At 33.1% G+C, this 26,007-nt stretch overlaps 2 protein-coding genes across 2 annotated transcripts; one reads left to right on the top strand and one right to left on the bottom strand.

Annotated features, from left to right (window-relative positions):
- Nucleotides 1–10,125: 10,125 nt before the first annotated feature.
- Nucleotides 10,126–16,405, top strand: LOC107863195 (deSI-like protein At4g17486). Its single transcript, XM_016709012.2, has 4 exons — nt 10,126–10,628; nt 12,866–13,127; nt 15,272–15,339; nt 15,834–16,405. Exons 1-4 carry the CDS (start codon nt 10,494–10,496, stop codon nt 16,107–16,109), a joined length of 741 nt encoding a protein of 246 aa, XP_016564498.1. The 5' UTR covers nt 10,126–10,493; the 3' UTR covers nt 16,110–16,405.
- A 677-nt stretch (nt 16,406–17,082) lies between these two features.
- On the bottom strand, nt 17,083–19,969 carry LOC107863196. The gene is made up of 2 exons (XM_016709013.2): nt 19,708–19,969; nt 17,083–18,355 (listed from the first exon to the last, which is right to left on the bottom strand). The coding sequence occupies exon 2, from the start codon at nt 17,921–17,923 to the stop codon at nt 17,288–17,290; it is 636 nt and encodes a 211-aa protein (XP_016564499.1). The 5' UTR covers nt 17,924–18,355; nt 19,708–19,969; the 3' UTR covers nt 17,083–17,287.
- Between the last annotated feature and the right edge of the window lie 6,038 nt (nt 19,970–26,007).

Genomic DNA, 26,007 nt, shown 5'->3' with positions numbered 1-26,007 from the left:
ATATACACATATATACATATCATTCAATATATGTACTACTTTAAATAAAACATATACTACAATATATATACTTAAATATATACACACACTAAATATATAGTTATATACTAATTTATAAAACATATACACATGTATACGTTATATATATATGTCTATAGAAGATATATATACATATACACGTACCAGTCAATATATGTACTACTTTAAATAAAACATATACTACAATATATATACTACAATATATACACACACTAAATATATAGCTATATACTAATTTATAAAACATATACACATGTATACGTTAAATATATACTACTTTAGAAAATATACACACATATATACGTACAATTCAATATATATGTACTACTTTAAATAAAATATACTACAATATATATACTACAATATATACACACACACACACTATATAGTTATATACTACTTTATAAAACATATACACAAGTATACGTTGAATATATACGTCTATAGAAGATATATACACATATATACGTACCATTCAATATATATATATATACTACTTTAAATAAAATATACTACAATATATATACAACAATATATACACACACTAAACATATAGTTATATCCTAATTTATAAAACATATACACATGTATACGTTATATATATATGTCTATAAAAGATATATACACATATATATGTACCATTCAATATATGTACTACTTTAAATAAAACATATACTACAATATATATACTACAATATATACACACACGAAATATATAGCTATGTACTAATTTATAAAATATATACACATGTGTGCGTTAAATATATACTACTTTAGAAAATATATACATATATATACGTATCATTCAATATATGTACTACTTTAAATAAAACATATGCTACAATATATATACTACAATCTATACACACACTATATATATAGTTATATACTAATTTATAAAACATATACACATAGTAATATATTAAAACTAAGTATTTAATTTAAACTAGAAATTCAATTTAAATCATTAAATGGAAAAGTTTACAAAGTAAGGACTAAGGAGTGAATGAATGTTGAATTTTATTGATTGCAAAATGATCCAAAATTTATAATTTACATGAATGAAAAATCTAAAAATTTTGCATCATTTTTTCCGACTCGTTCATGTTAATATTAACGGAAACTTGTATAGGATAGTCAAAGTCAACGGGGGGCATGCATTGGACTTGATTCTGCTGAGTTCTCCCGTGAAGTCATAATTTTTTCAAGTCTCTGCTCGTCGTTCGGCTCCGCTTCCATTTCTTGATTTCTTCGTTCCACTCTAATTCAATCTCTAAGGCAAACTAGAACATTCTTTGTATTGCTTTCCAATGAGTGTCGGTTGTCTCCAAGCTGTTGTCGTCCCTGACTAAAAGGGCTCTCCGATGCAACGGTTGATATTGGAGCATTCAAGATATCTCTAGCTAATCTTGAAAGCACAGGATATTGTGTTTTATTATTCTTCCACCAATCTAACGCGTTGATCCATCGTCTGCGATCCTCTATCGGCTTTCAGAGATAATACTTCAGCTCTTCCCAATAATTTGTTGTGTAAGCTCCCTCCTCAACATTGTTCCAACAAGGTAAATCATAAAAGTAATCAGGAAAACCACTATGTGCCAGCCTTTTAGAAGATGATGGCTCCTCGGGAGGATGAGGAGCGATAGTTGGAGTGATATTTGTCGGTACACTAAATCAACTAAATTAGCATAGTGGTTATATAATTTATCTATGTAATCGTTCGCATCGGCCATAGCCGTCCATCAATCAGGTTGTTCTTGTTCTTTATCATCAGAATCATTGTTAGTATTTATCTCTAAGTTAGCATAAATAAGAGTACTAAAGTGGCACATAGTATTATATTTCATGCACGGATTTAGCATAGCACCAACCAAGTAAATAGGGAGAATCGGAAAAAAATATTTTTTAAATTTAGCAAACATGGCACCAACAGCTTCTTTGTAACCTTCTTTATTTTTATATTCTTTAAGAAAACCAAAAATATCTGCTATATATGCCAAAATATTACATACAATAGGATTATAAGCACCGTAAAATTCAATTGTAGCTATATAAATTTTTTTCAAAAACTTAACAAGATCATCAATTACAGCCCAATCAGAACCATGTTGCATGCAGTGGGCAGAATTAGCAAATGAACCACAATGTCGGTTAAAAGATAGTGTAATAGAAACTCTATATTTATGACAAGTTTTTAAAAAATCATACGTAGCATTCCATCTAGTATCATATTCTTCAGGCATCACTATCGGTGCAAGTCCATTTTGTTCACATTTAAGTTTAAAGTCTCTAATTCTTTTTCTACGATTATTTTCTTGAATAAAACCAACGGCAAGCCGAATTTTTTTAATATAAAGCTCAAAAAACTCAAAATCATCTCTTACAATTAAATTATATATATGACAAACACACTTACCATGAAAAATTTCAGGTAACGGTAGAGATAACTTAGATTTTAACTTTGTTATAGCAGTCTTGTTGTTAGAAGCATTATCAAAAGTAATACATAAGATTTTATTTTCAATACCATAAAATTCTGCAACTTTAGCAATCGAATCAGCAATAAAATCTCCAGTATGTTTATGATCTTCATCATATAAAAAAGCAACAATACATTTTTGCATAACAAAATTACTATCTATCCAGTGACAAGTAATGGTTAAATAATCATTTTTATTTACAGCATGACCAAGATCAGAAGTTAGGGACATTCTACATTGAATATTTTTTAATAATTTTGATAAATAAAAATAATATTGTGAATGAAGTCTAAAAATATCGGCCCGACAAGTACTTCTAGGAATACCATTAAACATAGGATTATAAATTGTTTGAATAAAATGAATAAAGGCATCAGAAGAAAGAAAACTAAAAGGCAAACAACCCATAACTACCATTTTTGCTGTTTCTTCCCGGTCCCTCAATTTATTATACTTCTTCATTACCTGATCGGTTGCTGGGTCCATTCTAGTTTGTGTTGGCCCACCAACATCCGCACCACCTTATGCAATTTTTAACTCTCTTTCATGATAATCACTTATATGTCTCATTAACGTACTCATACCACCTTACTTACCTCCTCTTTTATGCTTATATATTTGTTGACAAATATTACATTACACCTTAATATCTGATATACGTTCAAAAAATTGTCATGCAATACTAGTTGTTTTACAAGCTCTTGGGGCACAGGGAGGACGGGGAAGGAGATTAACTGATTCAGATCTAACGTTAGCATTTCCTACTGCGGGTGTCTCACCAATATTTTTATCATCATCATCTAAATTAATCGCATCTACTTCATTTTCTTCTTCTATACCGTAATTTTTCTGAGCTTCTACATAATCTATATCGTGAGCACCTACACCTATTTCTTCCTCAAAAGGTTGACTAAGCGGTACCGAAGGTGGAGGCACACGGGTATATCTACTACTTGAAGTACCTCTACCACTAGTAATTCGCTTTTTACTACCACTTTCGGGACAAATTTTTTTAACACCTTTAGTGGCGAGGTTTCTTAATTTATCCATAATATAAATTAAACTAAAAAAATTTAAAATACACAAATATAATAAAATTAAATATTCAAAATTAATACACTAATTAAAAATTACAAGTAAGAGATGAAACGACAATACCAAATTTTAGAAGTATCTGAAGGTTGCGACTTTAGGAACTTTCACTCGTACTTTGTAATCGCAAAATTAAAAAATTAAAGTGAACACTTTAGGAAATATATAGAATATTTGAGAATTGAGATTTGAGAGAGAATGAGATTTGAGTGAATGAAAATTGTGTGAAAAATGATTTGAAAGTGTAGGGTATTTATAGGAATTTTTTTGGGTTTAAAAAGTATTTTAATTGAATTTAAAAAAAAAATGGCCAATTAGCCATTTTTGGGGCCTAAACGGTAATATAGCCTTTGGGCCCAACGGGCAAAATCAATAATTTTTTTTAAAAAAAAAATATTTGGGCTGGTTAACCGGCGGGCCTGGACCGGGTTTGGTCTGGGCTAGGTTAATCGGGCTCAAAATCAAAAGTAACTCAGCCCGGGACACAGTACCCTATAACCCGTGGGCTGACCGGGTCGGGTTTTCTAAGTGGATCGGGTCGGGCTGGATCAACCCGGCCTGTTTGACAAGCTTAGGTCCAGTTGAAGCTTATGCAATGTCCCATTACACAATAAATGGGTTCAAATTTTCTACCGAACAACACTCCAAAACAAGGAAAACAAACAATAGTAGTGTTTGGGTTAAGGGTGATGATGATGTTGATTACTTTGGCATCATACACGAGATCTTAGAACTAGAGTATGCTGGTTTTTCAATAAAAAAAATTATCCTCTTTCGATGTAAGTGGTTTGATCCAAGCATAAGAGTACATAAGGAGCATAACATCATTGAAGTGAAGCACAATAGATCGTATCCTTTTTACGATCCATTTATTCTAGCTCAAAATGCTAAATACGTGTATTATACTCCTTATTCGTTGTGCAGTGATAAGTCTGATTGGTGGGTTGTAATCAAAACAAAGCCTATAGGATGGGTGGAAGTGGAAAATGTGTTAGAGATTGTGTATCAAAATGAAATGTAGATTGATCACCAGCTAGTGGAAGTTGACTTAGTGGATACTTTGAATCACCCGAAAAATATATTTGAAGAAGTTAATATTGCGAAAGAAGAGGTTAAGTGGGTAGGAGATGAGAAAACTTTCGAAGAGGGTGAATGGTTTAGTGGAGAGTCTTCAGAAGGGGAGGATTAGTTTGTGTAGGTTGTATTTATTATGTATTGATTATGTCTTTATGCTTTGTACTATATATTTACCTTTATGTTTCTTGTTTAAGATTGATATGTAATATATTGTTTAAGATTGTTGTTTTGTTTTTCCATGATTTATATAGTAATAAAAATATTCTTTTCTATCTCGTGTTGTTGGAGCGATTTGAAATGTGAATTAGTAACTTGAAATTAGTTACTTGTAATATTTTCTTATATATTCATTTTGTAGGAACTAACTACTTGTTAACTTTACATAATTTAAATGTCAGGCAGAGGTGACAAAAGTAAGAAAAAAGTTGTTCTTACGAAAACAAAAAAGAAAAGAGAACCTCCGCCGTATAAACGACCGACAGGAATTCATATATCTGAGGGTCGGTTTGCTGACGCGGCAGCACGACCCTCATATTCTAGGTCGTCTCAGCAGTCAGTTCCTACTCCTACGCATGTGGGGCCACTTCATGGGTCTACACTGACTCATTCTGCTCCTATCACTGTGTCGCCTCCATTGCAGTACTATCGGACGACCGTTGGCCCATCCAGAGTACTAACATCGTCAATACCCTCTTGTAGCAGTCACGCAACTTCGCACAGTGGTTTTGCAGGATCTATTAGGTTGTCGGATATTCAGCTTGGAGGCACTTCATCTGGTGCATCAGATCCGTCACGCCAATGCATCTACCATCACTTACTCCGCATCCAGGCGACAGAGATGATTTTGAGAGGCGTTACCTTACTCCATATGCGACAGGGTAAGATTTCTAAATGTAATAACATTATTCATTTTTTCATTACTATATTATTATACAACAACAAACCCAGTGTATTCCCACAAAGTGGGATCTGGGGAGGGTAAGATGTACTCAGTTCATACCGCTACCTCAGAAGAAGTAGAGAAGCAATTTCTGATAGACCCCCGGCTCAAGATAAAGAATAGCATTACTATATTATTATGTTCTATGAAATTAATGTTGGATCTTGTGTTGTAGGTTTAGGCCGGATGTTGGAGTTGGACAAACTACAAAAAATGCACTTGTCGGAACTTCAACGGCTACTAGACCAGTGGGCAAAAGGTTCCAGAAATTGACAGGGAAAGAATGTTTTAAGAATTTAATGTATGGATTTAACGTATCGACTACTTAACACTTTGTTAAAACAAAAGATTGAATATTATATTTTTATTTTTGTTGTAGAAATTTTACTGGTGGGATGATGCGAATGCATGTCATATCAAGATTTAACGGTCTGTTGAATTATGCCCGAACCAACTTGGTACGACTTGACTAGATTAGTGAACCCTTATGGCAACAATATATTCGCTATTGGAATAGCGAAGAATATCAATTGCTGAAGGACAAAGGAAAGAAAGCCCAGGCATCATCCAGGGGTGGCTCCCTACATACTGCGGGTGCCAAAAGTATAATTAATGTGGAGAAAAAATTGGTATGTAACTTTTACGATTTTAATTGTTTGTTTTTATTTACATTTTTAATTATTTGAACATTGATAATTTTTTGATATGCAGGAAAAAGAAAAGGGTAGGAGCATACCACAGGGTGATTTATTCGAGGAGACTCGTCTGAAAAAAAAAAGAACCCGACTGATGAAGATTTCTGGGTTGAACCTCGTGCAAAAGCTGCCCATGTAAGAATCAAATTTTGAATTTATGAATCTTTTTCTCAAAGTTGATATTATTCAAGTATAAGTACTTTAATATTTTCTTACTTTTAATTTTAACTTTACTTTGAATATATGACAAATATACGCAAATCATTAGTGAGTATTGTAGTACTCAGCCTCCTGAAAGTCAGGGTGACCCACTACCCCAACATGTAGAGGAGGAGTTATGGGATAAAGTTGTAGGTCCTGCAGTTAGAGGCCATTACTGCGGATACCACAAAAAAAAAATTTGACGAGAATATTAGGTGTTCGTCCAGCCTAGAAAATACGATTTCCAAACTCACTGAAGAGCTTGCTGGACAGAGAGAGAGGGCGCAAAAAAGGAGGAGGAAACATCATCACAAATCAGGATGTTGCAGAAGCAGTTCAGCTTTTTCATTCAGACTGCAGGGATTATTCCTCCGTGTCTTGGTGATGCAGTTCAGGCTGCAAAAGGTCAACGCCCCCCGGATGATATCAGCACAGATGTGGATATGGAAAACGAGGACGAATTCGATGAAGATGAATTTTAGTTTTTTGACTTTTGTATGTGTTGTACTTTGAATTTAGACATTTTGTTTGGCTTATCATTAAATATTTTTCTTCATTAATTGTAGGTATAAAGAGGCCATCACCAATTTTGAGAATTGCTCCTTTCGAGAAATTTATTTTAATTTTAATGTGAATCTGTATATCTACCTTCCTTTTTAAAAATTTATTTGCATTATAATTTGAAGTGTTCTGTATCTGCATTGGAGCTCGATTGAATTTGAATTCACATCAAAAAGTTTCATATTAGAGGTTAAGCGCTCTCTATTAAAGGTGACTTGGAACTTATTGTTCAATTCTAAGATTGTCATTACAATAAAGTAATAGTAACTTATATTATCATCAAGAACCATGCCTTTTTTGAGTGAACCTGAAGAAAATATTAAAGATATAACATGTAAAAAAAATTGAAATAGATGAAACAACAAATTCAGGTGTACTGGCTCATTGTAAGTTTTAATTATATGGATGAAATTTTCTTATTAAGTGCTTGCATGGTTTATGTTTAATCATTGTAAATTATATGGCATTTGAAGTATAATTTTGTAAACGGGTTATTTGAATAAGTGAGTTGCCGCTTGCTATTGTTTTCCATTAATTTCATGTTAGATCTTACTCTTTCTATCCTATAAACAAACAAAACACATATATTCATTTAATTAGTCTCAATTAAAAGGAGGAGTGGTATTTTAAAACTCTATAAGACATGAAACCTAAAAGAACTCTAAAAAAATAGTACTTGTTGGCTCAATCAATGGTCAGAGTAAAAGAAATTAACAAAAGTGTCTTCTGCTGTTTATTTTATTTTTTATTTTTAGTTCGTTTCAATATCTTTTTTTTTTTAATAGAATTTCTAAATTTTCATATAGCATATTTAAAACTACAAGATTAAAGTATATTTTAATACATTTTACATGTCTATAATAATTAAAATAGACATTAGAAAATGTATGGTGAATTATCATATTCTTCTTCATGTTGATTTTTTAAATTTTTTACTTAACAATATAACGTACACAAAGTAATTTATTTTTTTGATATTCATTTATTGTTAATTAACTATATACACATGCGAAGCATGTACATCTAAACTAGTATATTAAAAGTGTGAAGATCCTTAAAAAAATGATTTAAACTTTTTACCCTTCATTAAAATACTCTACAATAGTTAAAATCTTTCTTTTACCTTTTTTCAATTATTTTCATAATATGTAGAATTAAAGAGTCCTAAAATATATGGTAAGTGAAATTATATGAGAAAAGTTATTAAGAAAATTAATAATTAAAGAGTCCTAACTTATATGGTATAATTTTTCTTTTATTACTGGGATATTAACAAATTTTTTTGCCTCATATTAAAAGTGACTACTTAAGTCATTAAATTATTATTGAAAACAAATCAATATGAAGAAAGGATAAAATAAAAGGGGAAATTAAGTACAAAGAGACAAAAGAAGAGTTTTTTCTTTTCATTATGGCATAAATTGCAAAAATTTACCTTATATTTAATGAAAATTTTAGCTTATATTTAATGAAAATTTGTCCGAAATTAAATCTCTTAAATTTGAATACGTAAGCGGAACTAAAATAAAAAGACCAACACAACATCAAAAGTACTTTTATAAAAACAAATCTAAAATAAAACCTTTCAAAATAAGCTAATTTTAGAAGTTTGGCCACATGCTAAAAAGGCTAGTTACTTTCTTCTATTTTTTTCCTCTTTTTTAATTCAATATAAATAATAATTGATATTGTAGTATTAATACACGATGGACTTGGAGAACAACTTCATTCGCTTAATGATGGAACAAATTAGCTCAACACGTTTAGCCGGCAAGGAAGGAACTTGTGCGATACACAAGATTATATGATACCTCATAAAATAAATAAATTTTATTATAAATTATGTATCTCACATTCCTTTTCAATACACCCTTAATCCTAAATATTTTACCTACTTTTAAAAATTAATTTGTACTTGTTAATGTAACATACTCATAACAATTATTCACTTTATAAACAATATTCATGATTAACGTTATACATACGTGTAAAGCACGTACACTTGACTAGTGTATCTTATAAGAGGGAATGGGAAGGAGAAGCCTGCCTGCTTCAAGAGCAGTTTCTCCATAATTTTATTATATCATTTCTAATTAATTATTATAAATTATTTATGTATTAGAAAATTAATAATATTTAATAAAAACTTATATTTTATAGATATTTATGACATGTTTGCTTCAACTGTTTCACCCAAGTATTTTTGTATAGTAATTTTATTATATCACTTCTAATTAGATATGTCTGCTTCATTGTTTCAATCGTAAATTTACTATGTCACTCCTAATTAATTATTATGATCATTTAAATTTTTTCATAAGTATTTTTTATAGTAATTTTGCTATATCACTTTTAATTAGTTGTTGTGAGTCATTAAGACATGTCTGCTTCGCTGTTTCAATCGTAACTTTACTACATCACTCATAATTAATTATTATGGTCATCTAATTATTTGAAAATTACATAAAAACTATTATAAATTACAATAATTAACAACTTAAAATACCTAAAAAAATAATTTGTTATATATTTTTAAAAAATATGTAAAAGAAATAATTATAAATCACAATAATTAAAATAAATTTTTAAAAAATATTTGTTGGGACCGTGCGTTTGCACGGGCTATTAGTAACTAGTTAAGGATAAAAACGAACTTCTGACCAAACCTTTTGGACTAAAAATTAGTTTTAAATTTCAGTTAAATATACAAACAACAACAACAATAAATTTAGTGTGTTTCCTTAAAGTAGGGTTTGAGGAGGATAGGATATTCGCAGTTCATACTGCTATCTTTGAAGAAGTAGAGAGGCTGTTTTCAATAGACCCTAAGTTCAAAATATAAAGTAGTAAACAAGGTCGTAATGAAACAATAAGTAGGATGGATGACATAATAAAAATAAGGAATAAAATAACACAATTAAATATACAACTTTTATATTTATATATTCAATAAATAAATAATTCCAAGCTGTCGGTGTGAACAATGAGTACACACCTTATCCCTCAATAATGATGACCATCTCTCATCTCTACCTATTGACTAACGGGTCCCACAATTCATCAAAACGGGCCCATCCAAGCCAAGCCCGGACCCACCTCCCACCATCGTATAGCGTGTATCCCACTTCCCCATTTGTCCCTTTTGCCTCAGTCGGAAACAACCAAAAAAAATAAAAAAAATTTAACAGTGTGGAGGAACGAACTATGTAGTATACTAAACAATGAAGCAAAATAAAGTTTTTGAGAGCCAAAATCCATAGAAAGAAAATTCCACAGCGAGAAAAAACGATAAAGGGGATCGCTGAGGCAACTTTATTTTTTTTCATTTCATTTCATTTTTATTTGTTCTATCAATTTTGGGGATTTTAGGGTTTATATTTTTTTTTGGGAGGAAGAATTTTGTGAAGGATGACGGAGGTGGTCGTCCATATATATGATGTGACGAATAGTGGCAACGATAAGACCAACAACACCATTATGCAGATCAACAAGTTTTTCAAAGACGGTATTGGTCTTGGTGGCATCTTCCATAGTGCCGTTCAGGTTCACCTCTTCTTTGGGAATTTTAATTGTATTTTTTTTTTTTTTGCTTTTTTCTGTATATTTTTTTTTTCCAATTTGGTTAATTGGATCTAGGGTTTAGTGTTGGTGGTAGTGGATTCTATATTGGTACTGAAGTTTATTTACTTTTTGTGTGGTAAATCATATATTCTGATGCTTAGGAATATTTGATAAAAGGGGATCTGGTTGAATGTGTGTATGGTATATTTTCGAAAATACCCCTTTTTTTGGTCAAACAACATCTGTGTTGAACTTACTGGTTATGAGGATGTGTGAATTGACTCAATTTAAGCTATTTAACTCGTTAGGGGGGCTTCAAGTTCCTTTTGTTTTGTTTGTCTTTTCTTTTGATACAGAAAGGAGCATTAGAGTAAAGTTGCTGCCATGTGACCCGAATTTCACGGGTTCAAATCATGGAGACAGTTTCTTGCAGAGATGCAAGTTAATAAACCCTTGTGGTTCGGCCTTTCCCCAGACCTGGCGCATAGCTGGAGCTTTAGTGCACCAGGCTGCCCTTCTCCTCTTTTGACACAAAACTTTCTGTTAGTCCTCAGGTTTTTGAGTTCATAGTAGATGCGAGCAGTTGTAACTAAATACCATCTAGAATTACTAAAGAAGTTGAAATTAAGTTTGATGTGCATATGACTTACCTTTATTTTAATTTTTGTCTCCCTTTACGTACCTACTTGGATTCGCTGCACTTGATCCGGAAACAAGCTCTCTACCTCCACGAGGCAGGGGTAAGGGCTAGGTACACACTACCCTCCCTAGACGCCAGTTATGGGATTTCACCAAGTATGTTAATGTTGTTGTCTTTGAAATGTGTTAATATTTGAAAGCTATTTAGTTCCCAAGGGGTTGCCTACTGGTTGAGGCATAGGAGTAATAGCCTGGAAAGACCCCTAGGTTCTGATCCTAGCTATAACACAGGCTGTGAGTCTATCAGCTCCAACCTTGGTGGGGCAGGATTACCTTTCATCGTCAACTAGAAATGAAATAGACTAGTAATCTAAACACAATAGTTTCCTTTTCACCATTAGGATTCACACATCTGTAAATATAGATTCTTGGAAATCTTAGGTTTCTATCGTTTCTGCTGTTAGCTAAAACAAATTAATCTCATCTATTGTCTTTTCAAAGATACAAGTTTTTTTTTCCGTCCATGGCATTTTTATTCTCAAAAAAAAAAAAAAGAAAAAAGATACAACTTTTTGTTTTCTTCAATTCAGATTAGAAGGGAACGAGTTCCTACTTGAGCATTGGAAAATGTTTCTCCAAATTTTCAAGCAATATTTATGGTACTAATGTTGTTGATAATGTGTGATCTGTATGAAATGATGTCCACCTGACGCTTCCATATTTGGGGCTACACATGTAAAATAAGCTTTATGGTCCTTGCAGTTTACCCAAAATGAACATGGTGGCATTGTTGCTTCCAAGAACTCGATATCTGATCTCATTTATCTAACTTCAGAAGTAGGGACCTTCAAATTAAGTTTCCAAGAACTCACCCCAGGGTGTAACCTTGTGGTCAATGAAGTTGGTTGAGAATCATGAGGTCTCACGTTCAAATCTTACACTAGATTATGTCTTTCCATCTGGTCGAGCTTTGTGGAAATAGTTACTTGATACTTGTTGGTGGGAGGTAGTTGGTACCAGATGGAATTAGTTGAGGTGGGTTCAATTCGACCCTGGACGATATGGCTATGATAAAAATCTGAGATATACTGGTTATTCTGTGATGATAAAACTTGAAAAGTATTGGTTCTCTTTATTCTTCTTGAACTACTGTTAACTGATCCTTTCACATGCTTACATCTTGAATAAAATTTAAAACTATGTTGACCCTTTTTAAAAGCCTCACACTTCGTCTGACCTAGTTTTTTTTTTTTTTCTTTTTTTATAATTGATTTAGCAAAGATTTAGGCATGAATTCTGTATTCTTGTTCTTTCTATTATCATTTATCAGGATATGTTGATCCCTATTTGCAAAAGTGTTGCATGGTCTCATCTTATGTAGTGTTCATTTAAGCTCATCAGTTATTGTATTCAGTAGTTCTTTAACTTTTTGCTGAATGTTCGTCTCTTGTTCGTCAACTAGTTTATTTTTGTCAAATTTTGCTCTGGCTTATACTGTATATAGCTCTGCTTTCTGTTATATCTTTTTCAGCTTGTGTTAAGTGTTAACATGTGATAGATTTGGTGTATATTTTACATAGGTTTATGGAGATGACGAGTGGTCCTTTGGGTTCTGTGAGCAAGGTACTGGAGTTTTTAGCTGTCCTGCTGGGAAAAATCCAATGTATACATACCGTGAATGCATTGTACTCGGAAACACAGACCACTCTATTTTCAAAGTGAACCAGATACTGAGAGAGCTTAGTAGAGAATGGCCCGGACACTCATATGATTTGTTGTCAAAGAATTGCAATCACTTTTGTGATGAATTTTGTGAAAGACTCCGTGTTCAAAAGCTTCCTGGTAATCTTTTTCTTCCTCTCTCTATTTCCCCCCTGCTTGTTGATCTCTGTTTGTGCTATAACCATTTTCATCGACAAACTCTTAGTGGTGAACTTAAATGTGGCGCAAGTGTATGCCCACAACTTTTGGTTCTTTTGGTTTCTGGAGAGATGCTCTAATTATTAAGTATTTGCTATCTCATCACTCTTAATTGGGTAATGTCTGTAACTGGTGAGATGTTTTACTCGGGAGACAGTTCTTCGTTCCAATGCTCCTCATATTTGTCAATGCTCATGGAAACCAACTTTCCTCGACCTTCGGAATCGACATTTTTTATGAATGTTATTCTTTCATTTCAAGTTTATTTCCTCTTATTTCTCTTTTATAAGGTTATGCCCAGTTTCCTAGTTTTGACTTGTATGAAATTATTGATTAGCAGATGCTTAAGCTTAGAAACAAGGTGCACAAACATGATGGTAACATTTGCAAATTCCTGATTTAGATTTGCCAAGAATATGATCATGATCCATGGTTATAGATAAAATAATTTGAGAAAGTTCAAGTTTGAAGTTGAATCCCTAATCGGGGGTGCAGGGAACAATCACCTAGTATATTTTGATTATCCCTTTGCACCATTAAGCAAGCAAATATTTCATTACCATTAGTAGCCAAGCACTAAGATGGTGCTTGGCATTATAAAACAGTTATTTTATAGATTACAATATGGCAATATTGTGTGAGCTGCTATATGTATAACCATTTTTTCCACATATTAAAGGACAGTCAAATTACACTGTAATGCTAAATTACATAAAGTTCTATGTTATAAAACTTGTACTTGGCCTTTCCTTCAAAGCATCTCTGGTTCCTTTCCTTTCAAAATAATGGTTCTCCATTTTCTTAAAACTCTTTATGCCGGCATCGAAGTGTTTCAGCTCATTATATTACAGGTTCGAACCCTGTTGCAGACGAAAGTCTTGTATTTAAGTGGAGCAGGGTAGAGCGGTTGTCCAGTATCCACATAATTTTGAACTGTGCGCCACAGGCCCTCGGGAATTTCTCGGTTTCAAAAGACGTGTTTAATCACATGCTTGTTAAAGAAAGTTTTTTAAGAGCATGATAATTTTTGCTTGTATGCTGTGTAATTCACGCTAGTAAGAACCTTTTATTTGATCTGAAGTCGTCTGTCAAATTTGCTTTCCAAAAGTAGGTGCTCTTTGTGTTAGTTTGTGGGAGTGGTGAGGTCTTAGATGTGAGGGTTCTCTGAAGTCTTCCTGGCTCTAGTTCTGATTGTTGCTTGTATGTAAAGGTTCCCATCATGTTCACGAGATTAATAAGTTCCAAACAAATTGAGATGTTATTTGCCTTATCAATACAATTTAATTATGCAGGCATTGTATTTCATGCAGTGTCCTGAGCTGGGGGTCTATCGGAAATAGCCCTCTCTACTTCATCTGAGGTAGTGGTATGGACTGCATACAATCACCCTCCCCGGACCCCACTTTCTGGGAATACACTGGGTATGTTGTTGTATTTCATGTAGTGAAGTTGGCCTGAATGCTTAATTTTGCTTCCTCTTCATCTGTTAGGGAGCAGTCTTAAAAGTGTCTACGTAATATCTAGCTATACAATAAAAAGTTAGATATCCACATTGAGTGTTCTTCTGAAGGAAGCACAAATTTAACACCTATCTGTAAGCAGGAATCTTGTTATATAACTTGTCTCTTGGAGAATATTTGTGCTAAGTATTCATTGCAATATTAGTGTTGATTTGTGGATCTTTTTGCGATTGTTATGCTGTTCGAATATATCTCCTCCAGAAATAGATTTCCACCAAGATAGATGCATGAAACCAAACTGACCATTCTGACTCAAGCGGTTTCTCTAATCATGAGTTTAACTACCCATGTTTCTTATGGATCTTTGCAATCTCACTTGATTCCTGGAGGTACTGTTTGGATATGTCACCTCAAGAAACAGATTTCCACCTAATGGAAGCACAATGGCCAAAAACTGTCAGCGGTGCTAGAGTGCAGTAGTTGAGCGCTGATTCAAGCAACCTCTTTAACAAACACTTATATAGTGTGCAGCGTAAATTTTTTGAATGTTTAATCTTCTATCTGTAACTCGCATCATAGACCATATTCTTATAGCTTCTGTAACAGGTTGGATTAACAGGTTTGCTCATGCTGGTGACGCTGCCGTTGAGATAGCTGGAACTACTGCTTTTAGGGTGAGATACTTCTACTTTTGGAAGTGCATTTCTTTATCTCTAATGCATGTGTAGTTAGTTACTACTGTCCTAGTTCCCACTGCCAAGCGACTGCTGGCTGGGCGAATCAAAGTTATCTTCTGCATCTACTTCTCTTTATGTGCGCAAATTGTTTGACCCTTTCTTGAAAGGAAAATTTCTCTCATATGGTTAATTTTTATGTAAGATTAATCTACTTGTATGACAGGAATCTTGATATGTTTTTCAACGTAATTTCCACATCAGCTATTCCTATTTTTGTCAAAAGCAAGTGCAATATTGTATTCATATTTTTTTCCTTTTACCTGCCTGTAACTCAATCGAAGTCTTTAAAACATGAATTAAGCAGCTTATAGAAATTATTGATTCATATATTCCTTTAATAAAGCACCTTGACATAATTTTGTATGGTTTTAACTCGGCTTGCCAGTTTAGCACAACTTTTGCTTCAACTCGACTTCTTTATCTCTTTGTAGCTGAGGCAAGCTAAAACAGAGATTGTTACAGCGAGTAAAGTGGCTTATAGGTTCTTCGCAGGAGTGGCTTCCAATAATTCCGTTGGCCCCGAGTCTCCTGGCAGCTCTGGTCGGGGAGCTCCTAGGTTTCAAGCTAATTGGTTTAAAAATTTTATCACCACTGGTGCCAAACCATCTAGTTCAGAATTGGAGAATCACAGCGAAGAAGTGCTAGGACAGCAGCAGCAGCATGTCACAGGGACTCCTTTGAGGCAAAACTCGCGGCAGAACAGCTAAAAGAGTTCCACTCATCTGCCCCGTTCCGTGTTATAGTTCATGATGTAGTCGGACACGAGGAATATCGTTTCTCACATCAATCCTTGTTATCGTCAAGAAAATGCAAGCTTATTGCTGTTGATTTGTTGTGGAATTATGTAAATCATTTTGTTTTTTGGTGCTGCTTAAATGTTGTAATTTGTTATGGGATTATGCAAAATTGCTCTGCTATTTTGGTTCTGTTGATTAATACTAGAAAACTGTACGGACAAATTGACAATTTCATAGTATCTTTAGGTACTTTTCTTCAATTTCAATTTACATAGCAGCTATACCGCTCTTCCTTCAGTTTCATTTACATGTCAGATGCGAGATCTTTGGGCAGGGTGTTTCTGCATGTCGGTGTGATTGCATCTCTATAGCTGATTGTGGTTTGTGATAACTGTTCTTCCTTCAGGTTGCATTTATATGTCAAATGTGAGATCTTGATGGAGTGATTTTTGTGATAACTGTTCTTCCTTCAGGTTGCATTTATATGTCAAATGTTAGATCTTGATGGAGTGATTTTTGTGATTACTGTTCATCCTTCATTTTCATTTACACGTCAAATATCAGATCTTGAGGGGTTAGGGGGTGGAGTTAATTGTATCTATAGCCAAGTTTCCTCTGTGATCCAGATGAAATAAAGAGTGGTATGTATCCGACGCTTGCCTCATCCACAAACGAAAGGCTCATGTAAGTCAGAAACTGAGGATTTGCAGAAATCAAGTTATCCATTGTAACAAAAAAATTGATATTAAGAGTGGTATGCTTACAGAAAGGAAGTAGCCCATCCTTCCCTAATTTCTAATTTTCAGATACTCTCATTTTTCCGACTTACCAAATCAAATATTTTTCCTAACGCCTACAAAGTAGGTGTCTAGGCCTACATAAATCAATCAAGAAATTAACACTCCTCAAACGATTTTTCCAAGCAAGGATTTTGAGACCACAATAAGAAAATAAAAACTCACCAGTGCATTACTTATAGAAATGCCAACAGTAAAAGTCTAAAACACAAGCAAGAGCAAATGCGTACATAACGCACACGAAGAGGTGAGTTCACCTTCAAATATATACAGGGGATTATTCAAACCCATAAAGTTAAAAAAGAAATCGGCACCACCAACTGGATTACAGACATAAGACTTCCGTTTAGTTCACTCCCTCAACACCTGATTGAAGACGTAAGAGTCCACTGGAGCATCTTCAGCTATCTGAAGAGATGATAAGGACTGTGCTGCAATGAAACCAGGAGAAATTCTTGCAACCTCCCAATTTCCGTCATCAAAATATTGATGATTAATATCATCCCGTAACCAAGGTTCTGATGAGACCATCCACTCCGAATTTCCCCACTCATTCGACATGCACCTGTACCCGCTTGCACCAGAAACCAAGTCTGTTCCTTCAACTGAATATGTCGAGATGTCATGGTGCGGAAGCATGGGTCTTCCTCTGCCCACGAAGAAGTCAAAACTGCTATTAAGATCCCACGTGTTCCATCCTTCTTCCTTCTTCAGGAGTAGCTTACATGAATCATCTGTATCTTCGCCAAGTAGAACCTGAAGAGCAACTGCCTCAGCAATTGCGGCGCCCTGTTCATCAAGCCTTTGCTGTTCTTCTTTCTTCTTCTGCTTCTTCTTTTCCAGTTCGGAACGGATGGCAGCTGAAGTGGCCAAGGCTTTCTCTAAACGCCTCTTCTTTTTCTCAGCTTGTTTAATTCGATCCAACTCATCCTTGACTTGCTTCTTCTTGCCTTTTCTAACAGCAGGTGCAACCTTAGCACATTCCATTTTGCCAACTAATTATGAATCAGTAACACTTGAACCTATCCGAGTTTCCCTTTGTTGTGGGTATTTCTAACACATGTTCATTCTCGCTATTAACTAATTTATTATCCTTTCTTTTGGTGCTCTGAAATAAATACTATTGGAAAAAAACTACGCTATTCAATCTAAAGCTTTTACTAAAAGTACACCTACACAAACTCGGGTCTAAAGGAATACCGGATTTTGCGAACAATACAGTCCCAGACAGAAACACCAGGAGATTGAAGAAGAGAAGACTGGTAATCACTCACAGGCCCGTCACTCACCATTCTTCCTCGTTTGCCACAACCCTTGCATTTACCCATCTGGCAGCAACAAACCAAACTACTAAACTCACTGAAAAAACAAAATGATGTCTATACTTCTCTGATTGCAACAACTCACATGGCCTTCCCCCTGCAGAATTTGCAACAAACTTATTATGTAAAATCCAGACATCATCTGAACAAATATTTTGGAAAAACAATCAAGAGAATTCATTCTACACATATTCAGATCACGACATATATACATATATACATACCTACATACATACGCGTGCGCACAAAGAACTAGATGGTTCTCAAAACTACCTAACCTCTGTGTAAATGATAATCCATAATACTCATTCAGCTCATTAGATAGACTATAAAAGCAATAATCCCAATCTTGATATCAATAACAAATCTACCACCAAAAGCGGAGGGGGAATTTTAAGAGAGAAAAATCCCAACAGCAACATAGACAAATCATTAGTGTCTTCAAGCATTGACATTAAACAACATACCTAGTGTAAGTGTCTTCAAGCATCCATACAACAATAACAACATACCTAGTGTAATCCCACAAGTGAGGCCTGGGAAGGGCAGCATGTACGTTACCCCTATCACGTGGAGGTAGAGAGGTGCTTACGAAATACCCTCGGCTCAATTGCAACAAATCAAAGACTCAAGCATCCATGAGAGCACCAATCAAGTCACATTAAAAATCCTCTAACTATCTAATTAACAATACAGAGATTGAATCCTGGACAATCATGTTTTCAAATATGAGCTTAGGACTTTCTTAAGACTCTTAGTCATAATTCAGTCATTTAATCTAGTCATCTACTATCATCTACGTTGTTTTATAAACGTAAATCCATTTTTACACTATTCTAATATTTTCCAACAAATCAAAAGCTGTCACAGTGGTCAATCAACTAAACAAAAACCCTAAATTCACAAAATTGAAATCATAAAATATCCCTCAATATCAAAAATTGACTTCATCAAACCAAATCAAAAACTACAAGAAGGCAATAACCCCAATCAAATTCAGTTCATATCCAGCATCAACATCTAACTTCAATATAAAAATTTTAACAATTGAAGCTAGATGCTATATTTATATATGATTATCAATAATCCATTATCGACCCACGTACAAAAACATCAAATCAAGAATACCCAGAAGCCAAATCAGAGAAAAAAAACCAAGGTAAAACTACAAAAAGGCAATAAGCCCAATCAAATTCAGTTCATATACAAATACACATCAACTTCAATATATAATTTTTAATAATTGAACTTCAATAATCTATTCGACCCACATAAAAAAAAAACACCTCAACTTTCAATAAAATCAATTACTTTCACAGACTTTTAACATCAGATCAAGAATACCCATAATCCAAATCAGACCAAAAAACCCAAAAAAACTCATAAAAATCAAATCTTTCAGATCTCAGTTGAACACAAAAGCTCTAAAAAAATCAAGAAAACACAAACCTGTAAGAGAAAATGGCCAACAAAAAAGCTGTTCCAGAGAAAGGTCAACTAGAAATAGAAGAGTATAAGGATGGGTAGATCTGAAGGATAAGAAAGTGAAAGAGAAAATTGAGGGGGCAAAGAAAATGATATGAGAGGAAAGAAAAAGAGAGAGGAAAAAGGATAATATAATAAGCAAACTGATCACATGAATTTGCCGGTTGGAAGAGACGGGGATGAGTAGGAGAAGGAAGGATACAATTGTCAATTTCAAAAATTTGATTGTATGAGACACGTGGGAGATGAGTTAGGGTAATTCTAGAATGTGATCAACGACACCTGCTATGGACGGCTGAGATGGGACTGTTAGGGCCCCGTTTCAAAAACGGAAAAGGTACAAATATACCCCGAGTTTTGATAAATGATATAAATATATTCCTCATTATATTTTAGGTATATATATACCCTCGCCGTCAATGAAAAGGTACAAATATACCCTTATTATTAACAGAGGGACACGTGTCGATTTCCTATTCACTAACCTTTTTTTAATTAAATTCAATTAAAATAAATCTCAAATTCAACCCAAATTAAAATCAAATCCGACCCAAATTAAAATCACACCCGACCCGGTCACTTGACCACTCAAACGCTTCTTCACTCTCACTTTCAACCCAAGAAAAACCCCAAAAAAGTCTCACTTTCTCTCGCGTCTCTTGTATTAGTTGATTAGGCCTAGGGTTTGCAATATTTTGAATTGTCTTATAATTGCATAAAGATTTCTCTGTTTTGTACAACAATTTTTTTGTCTCGTTTTTCTTTGATATAGCTCAAAACTAGGCATTAAAATTGATAAATTCTGTTCGATAATTAAGATAGAACATACTCAATGTAATTCCACAAGTGGTATCTACGAAGGATGGATATACGAAATTCGGATAATTTGGATGCTATATACAAATGGATTAGGTAATAGTTTTCATCCTGGGATTTCCATAGGTTTGCCTTGGTAATCAATATAGAAGTTGTATCATGGAAAGCCTTTTCCCATTTGATTTTTGTTGGTGCATTTTATTACTAATATAAATTAAAGTGCATGACATTAGTAAACATAAAGTGGAGAAAGTGGTGTCATTATTCTTGTAACTTATCACATTATCTTTTTGAGTTAGTGGGTACAAATTGTGGTAAAGATGACCATTAATCTTGTAACTTATATAGCCATTAGTTATCGTAACTCTCATGGCTATTATTTCTTGTAACTTATATGGCCATTAGTTGCATGTAACTCTTGTAACATTTGTAACCTATAGATGATTCATGTACTCACTTTACTATACCATATTCTTCCTTTTCAATACGAGGATGAATTCCTCACCTATAAATAGAGATGATCTTACATGTACAAGAAAATATGATAAGTGTGAAAAAGATTATAGTATGTAGTAGTGAAAGTTAGTGTTGGGACAAAGAAAATATTTTAAGTCTACAACTATATTCACTATACAAAATAGAGTAACTATATTAGTGAAAGAGAGAGTTGAGACTAAGAAAATATTCTAAGTATTTAACTATATTCACTATACAAAGAGGGTAAATATATGTTGAAGGAAGGTGTTCTTATGGTGGAACTTTGGACTCTTCAACTAATTCGGAGTTACTTGAGTTATACATTGTTGATGGATTATCGTATTCTGGAGGGGATAAGTCAAGAGATATACTGCCGGATCGGTGTAGATTATGCCGTAGTGGGCTTAAATCTCCTAAGAAAGCGAGATATTCGCGCTTCAGCCAAGAAGAAGACATTCTTTTTTTTTCTTCACTTATAATTTTCAGTTGTAATATTCTTGTACTTTCACCATCAATTTTAAGGAGGTTCATGTTTTGTTACAGTTTAAAAAATTGTGGATATCATGATGGAGATTATCTCAACATCTTAACGTCACTAGTTTCTTCAAGAGATGGAAGAAAAGAGATGAAGGTTTGAAAAATCACGGATCTCAAGATGAGAGATCTCAAAATATAAATGGGAAGAGATAGCCACGTAAAGTATCTTTCTACTTCTCAACTCAAGCGGATGAAAGATAAAAACTTTTCTATTTGTTGCGGAGGAAAGGTAAAAAGTTACCTATTATTTTTCATGAATAAAATGATACTTTTCATGAAAGTTTATTTTCTTAAAGTCTCAAAATAGCGAGGGATAAAGAAATGAAAAAAATCACCATAAAAAATATGATTTTTGCATTTTTAAGAATGCTTTTAAAAAAAAGTTACAAGTGCATATATTAGTCTTGGAATAAATCACATGTTTACTATTTGTATATTTATTAATGTCTTTGGCTGTAACATGCATGTTATTAAATAAATGATAAATTGAATAGCCAATTTAACATTAAATATTTGAATGAGATAAATTTCAATTTTGGAATGAAAAATACCTAAATAATGTGACGACTTTTCCTTGACATGTCACATTATGGTGAAAAAGAAAAATTGTGAAATACATTTTGTTGATTGTATGAGTCATGCAACCTCTTTTGATTCAAATATGTGAAAGTGGTGTGAAATAAAAAAGGAGTTTACTAGCCTAATTAAAAAATGAGATATATGGCTAATTGCACTTGGCATGAAATTATATAAAAGTACTTAAATAGGTTACACAAGCAAACCAGGTATATTTACTTGGTTAGAAAAAAAAAGTTGTGGCTTGTTGTACTTAAAAGTGTTTTTGATGCAAAATGAGAAAAAAAACTTGGTGCTATTTGTTGAAATGAAAAAGCAAATTATTATTTGCTAACTTTAATGTGGAGGTTGAACTAATTATTTTAGATTCAATTAGTGAAAAAGTGAATTGATCAATCATTTTATTTTGAAAAAGTAATTTGTCTAGTTTGAGTTATTTTGATAGCACTAATATTATCGATAAAGTTTGAAACTGTTATCACAACAACAAATTCAGACCCATGAGAATAAAGAAATACTATTGTGATATTATATTTGACAAGTGGTACCACTAACATTGAGTATGTCAAATTATATGATTATCTTGCGGATGAACTAAGCAAGGCCTTGGCATGATAAAGGGTCTGAATCACATTAAGGGGGAGAAAGGAAGACTATAAAAAATTATGAGTCATATATGAGGAAACCCAACCTGTGGACTAGAGATCCTATAACCAGGTTCAATGGGAAGAACGAATCATATGATGGCTTGGTGTGGGATGCACTATTGTTTAATTCTTTCTATGATGTGAGTGTATTATTTCTGTAATAATTTGTGAAGGTTTAGTCTAAGAACTCTTAATGAAATTATGTATCTCGTATGAGTGGGGTGTCGATATTACAAGACCACCCTTGACAGATTTCACCTATGTAAGCATGGAAGTAGGTCGCTTCCTATGAGAATAAGACTTATTCTAAAAAATGTTCATGAAAAATTGGAATAACACATGGCCGTAATGTGCTGGCTATTAAAGCTTATGTCAATACCTTGACTATTGTGTGTTGACAGTAATACTTTATTTCCCTTAAGCAGTCATAGTTCAAGTCTGAGACCACTACTGACTCTGGAGTAAATGTTATTATTTTACTAAGTGAAGGTTCAATGCGGAGCACACCTTTATTATGCATAATAGTCTCCTTTCAACTAAATTGATGAAGAATTCTCTTATTTAAATATTAAAATGAGTGGAGGAATATTGGTGCATTTTATTGCTAAAATAAATTAAAGTGCATGACATTAGTAAACATAAAGTGAAGAAAGTGGTGTCATTATTCTTGTAACTCACCACATTATCCTTTTGAGTTAGTGGGTACAAATTGTGGTAAAGATGATCATTAATTCTTGTAACTCATATTGCCATTAGTTATCGTAACTCTCATGGCTATTATTTCTTGTAGCTTATATAGTCATTAGTTGCATGGAACTCTTGTAATATTTGTAACCTATAAACCATTCTTGTACTCACTTTACTATACCATGTTCTTCCTATTCAATACGAGGATGAATTCCTCACCTATAAATAGAGAAGGTCTTACATGTACAAGAAAATATGATAAGTGTGAAAAAGATTATAGTATGTAGTAGTGAAAGTTAGAGTTGGGACAAAGAAAATATTTTAAGTCTACAACTATATTCACTATACAAAATAGAGTAACTATATTCATGAAAGAAAGAGTTGAGACTAAGAAAATACTTTAAGTATTTAACTATATTCACTATACAAAGAGAGTAAATATATGTTGAAGGAAGGTGTTCTTATGGTGAAACTTTGGACTCTTCAACTAATTCGGAGTTACTTGAGTTATACATCGTTGATGGGTTGTTGTATCATGGAAGGAACAAGTCAAGAGATATACTGCTGGATCGGTATAGATTATGCCGCAGTGAACTTGAATCTCCTTAAAGAAAGCGAGATATCTGCGCATCGGCCAAGAAGAAGATTGTTTGATTTTCTTCACTTTTATTCATTTTATTTTCAACTGTAATTATTGTAATTTGTGGTATATTACGCCAACAATTTTTCTTTTGGATTGATCACAAGGGAATATCAACTTTGGGGGATAAGAGAAGTTTTTGTCTGAACGCAAAATATCCAACTTCTAGGAAGCCAAATTTTGGAGTAAGAATAAAACTGCATTAAGGTGGGGTATTTTTCCAGTAGCTGAGTATTCTGGTTTAGGCTCTTACAAGCAAGACATATACTTCTTTGGTGTTGTACTTCTTGAGCTGGTAACTGAAAAAGAACCGCATGAACTCACCAACTCAAGAAATCTGTTTGATCACTCGCCTTGTCTACTTGATGTAGATATAAATTTTCTTGGAAAGGAGTTGACGATTTGATCCTCCAATTTGTAGAGTTAGCTTGTCAATGTGTGAAGTTCTTGACTATAGCTTGTCAATTTGCAGGTGTAGTGAGAGAGTAAGAGATAGTGAGGTAAAGTGAGACTTTTGGAGGTTTTTTTTAAGTTGAAAGTGAGAGTGAATATACGCGTACAAGAGACGCGTTTGAATGTTCAAGTGACAGGGTCGAGTGTGGTTTTAATTTGGGTTGGATTTGAGATTTATTTTAACTGAATTTAATTAAAAAAGGTCAGCGAATAGGAAATTGACACGTGTCCCTCCGTTAGTGATAAGGGTATATTTATACCTTTTCATTGACGGCGAGGGTATATATGTACCTAAAGTATAACGAAGGGTATATCTGTACCATTTATCAAAGTTAGGGGGTATATTCATACCTTTTTCGTTTTAAAAAAATGATGTTTTATCATAAAAATTTTAAATATATTTTGGAGTGGTATTTTTAAAAAAATAGTTTTGATCTTTTGTACTTTTACTTATCTCAGAAAAATTCAAAAACAACTCTAATTTATATTCATGGCCAAATATAACTCAAACTCTAAAAAAATATAATTTTTATGATCAAACGCCTATTAAATTTGATATTACATTTATATCATATCTGATTAGTGGTATAAATTTATAGTATCAATTAAATATGATAAAAATTTAATATCAAATATGGTCTTGTGATATCTAATTTATCTCTTCTAATAAAGATTATTTTATACCACCTTCCATATAATATAAAGTAATTCAGAAATTATTATTTGAAAGATTATAATTTTAAGATAATTTAGTCATATATCAAACGAATCTCTCATTTGATATTAAGAATTATTTTAAAATTAATTTTAAAATAATTTTAACTTATTTGATTGAAATAAAATAATAAGACAATTTATTTTAAGATTAATTATTTAGATTATGACAATATTGTTTTATTACTACATATTTAGCATAGAGTAACAATTCTAAATTAATTAATCGCACATAACTTATTTTCCAATCCTATGAGCTGGTAGTGTGTGGAGTGGGACCCATAAAGATGGAGAAGTTAGCGCCGCTTGATTTGTGAATAACAAGGTGTTTGCTTTTGCTTTTTCTTCCTGATAAGGTGTTTGTTTTGGTAAAAGAGGGAAAAAAAGGGTTATTGGTTGGAGCAGATGAGGAAATCAATAAGATTGATTGTAAGGTTGGAAAAGGACGGCTGTGATTGGATAAACTCATTCACACTGTCGTCACTCGTCACATGCCAAATCCACAAAAGCATGCAAATATGGTGAGGGATGAGATGGGTATTTCCCTTAAATAAAATCGGGGACCGCTGGCTAGCTCAATAGGTTGGGTCATTTGTACTAGTAATAGCACTTATTTTGTTTGGATCGTCGTTACGTTTTTTCTTCTTCAAAATATATGGTATTATGTTTAGAAAAAATTACATAAATTAGCAATTCTAACACATTAATTACAATTAA

The sequence above is a fragment of the Capsicum annuum genome, chromosome 3, assembly GCF_002878395.1.
Source record: "Capsicum annuum cultivar UCD-10X-F1 chromosome 3, UCD10Xv1.1, whole genome shotgun sequence".
In the NCBI taxonomy this organism is placed as follows: Eukaryota; Viridiplantae; Streptophyta; class Magnoliopsida; order Solanales; family Solanaceae; genus Capsicum; species Capsicum annuum.
The sequence above is the reverse complement of the archived record's forward strand: the minus strand, read 5'-3'. Positions and strand labels throughout refer to the sequence as shown.

What these genes read in the sequence shown, in the direction of transcription:
- LOC107863195 (XM_016709012.2), top strand. Translation starts at nt 10,494, where the DNA reads ATGACGGAGGTGGTCGTCCATATATATGATGTGACGAATAGTGGCAAC. An exon ending in TCTTCCATAGTGCCGTTCAG is followed by an intron (nt 10,629 to 12,865) that starts GTTCACCTCTTC and finishes TATTTTACATAG; the next exon opens with GTTTATGGAGATGACGAGTG. An exon ending in CTGGAACTACTGCTTTTAGG is followed by an intron (nt 15,340 to 15,833) that starts GTGAGATACTTC and finishes ATCTCTTTGTAG; the next exon opens with CTGAGGCAAGCTAAAACAGA.
- LOC107863196 (XM_016709013.2), bottom strand. Translation starts at nt 17,923, where the DNA reads ATGGAATGTGCTAAGGTTGCACCTGCTGTTAGAAAAGGCAAGAAGAAG.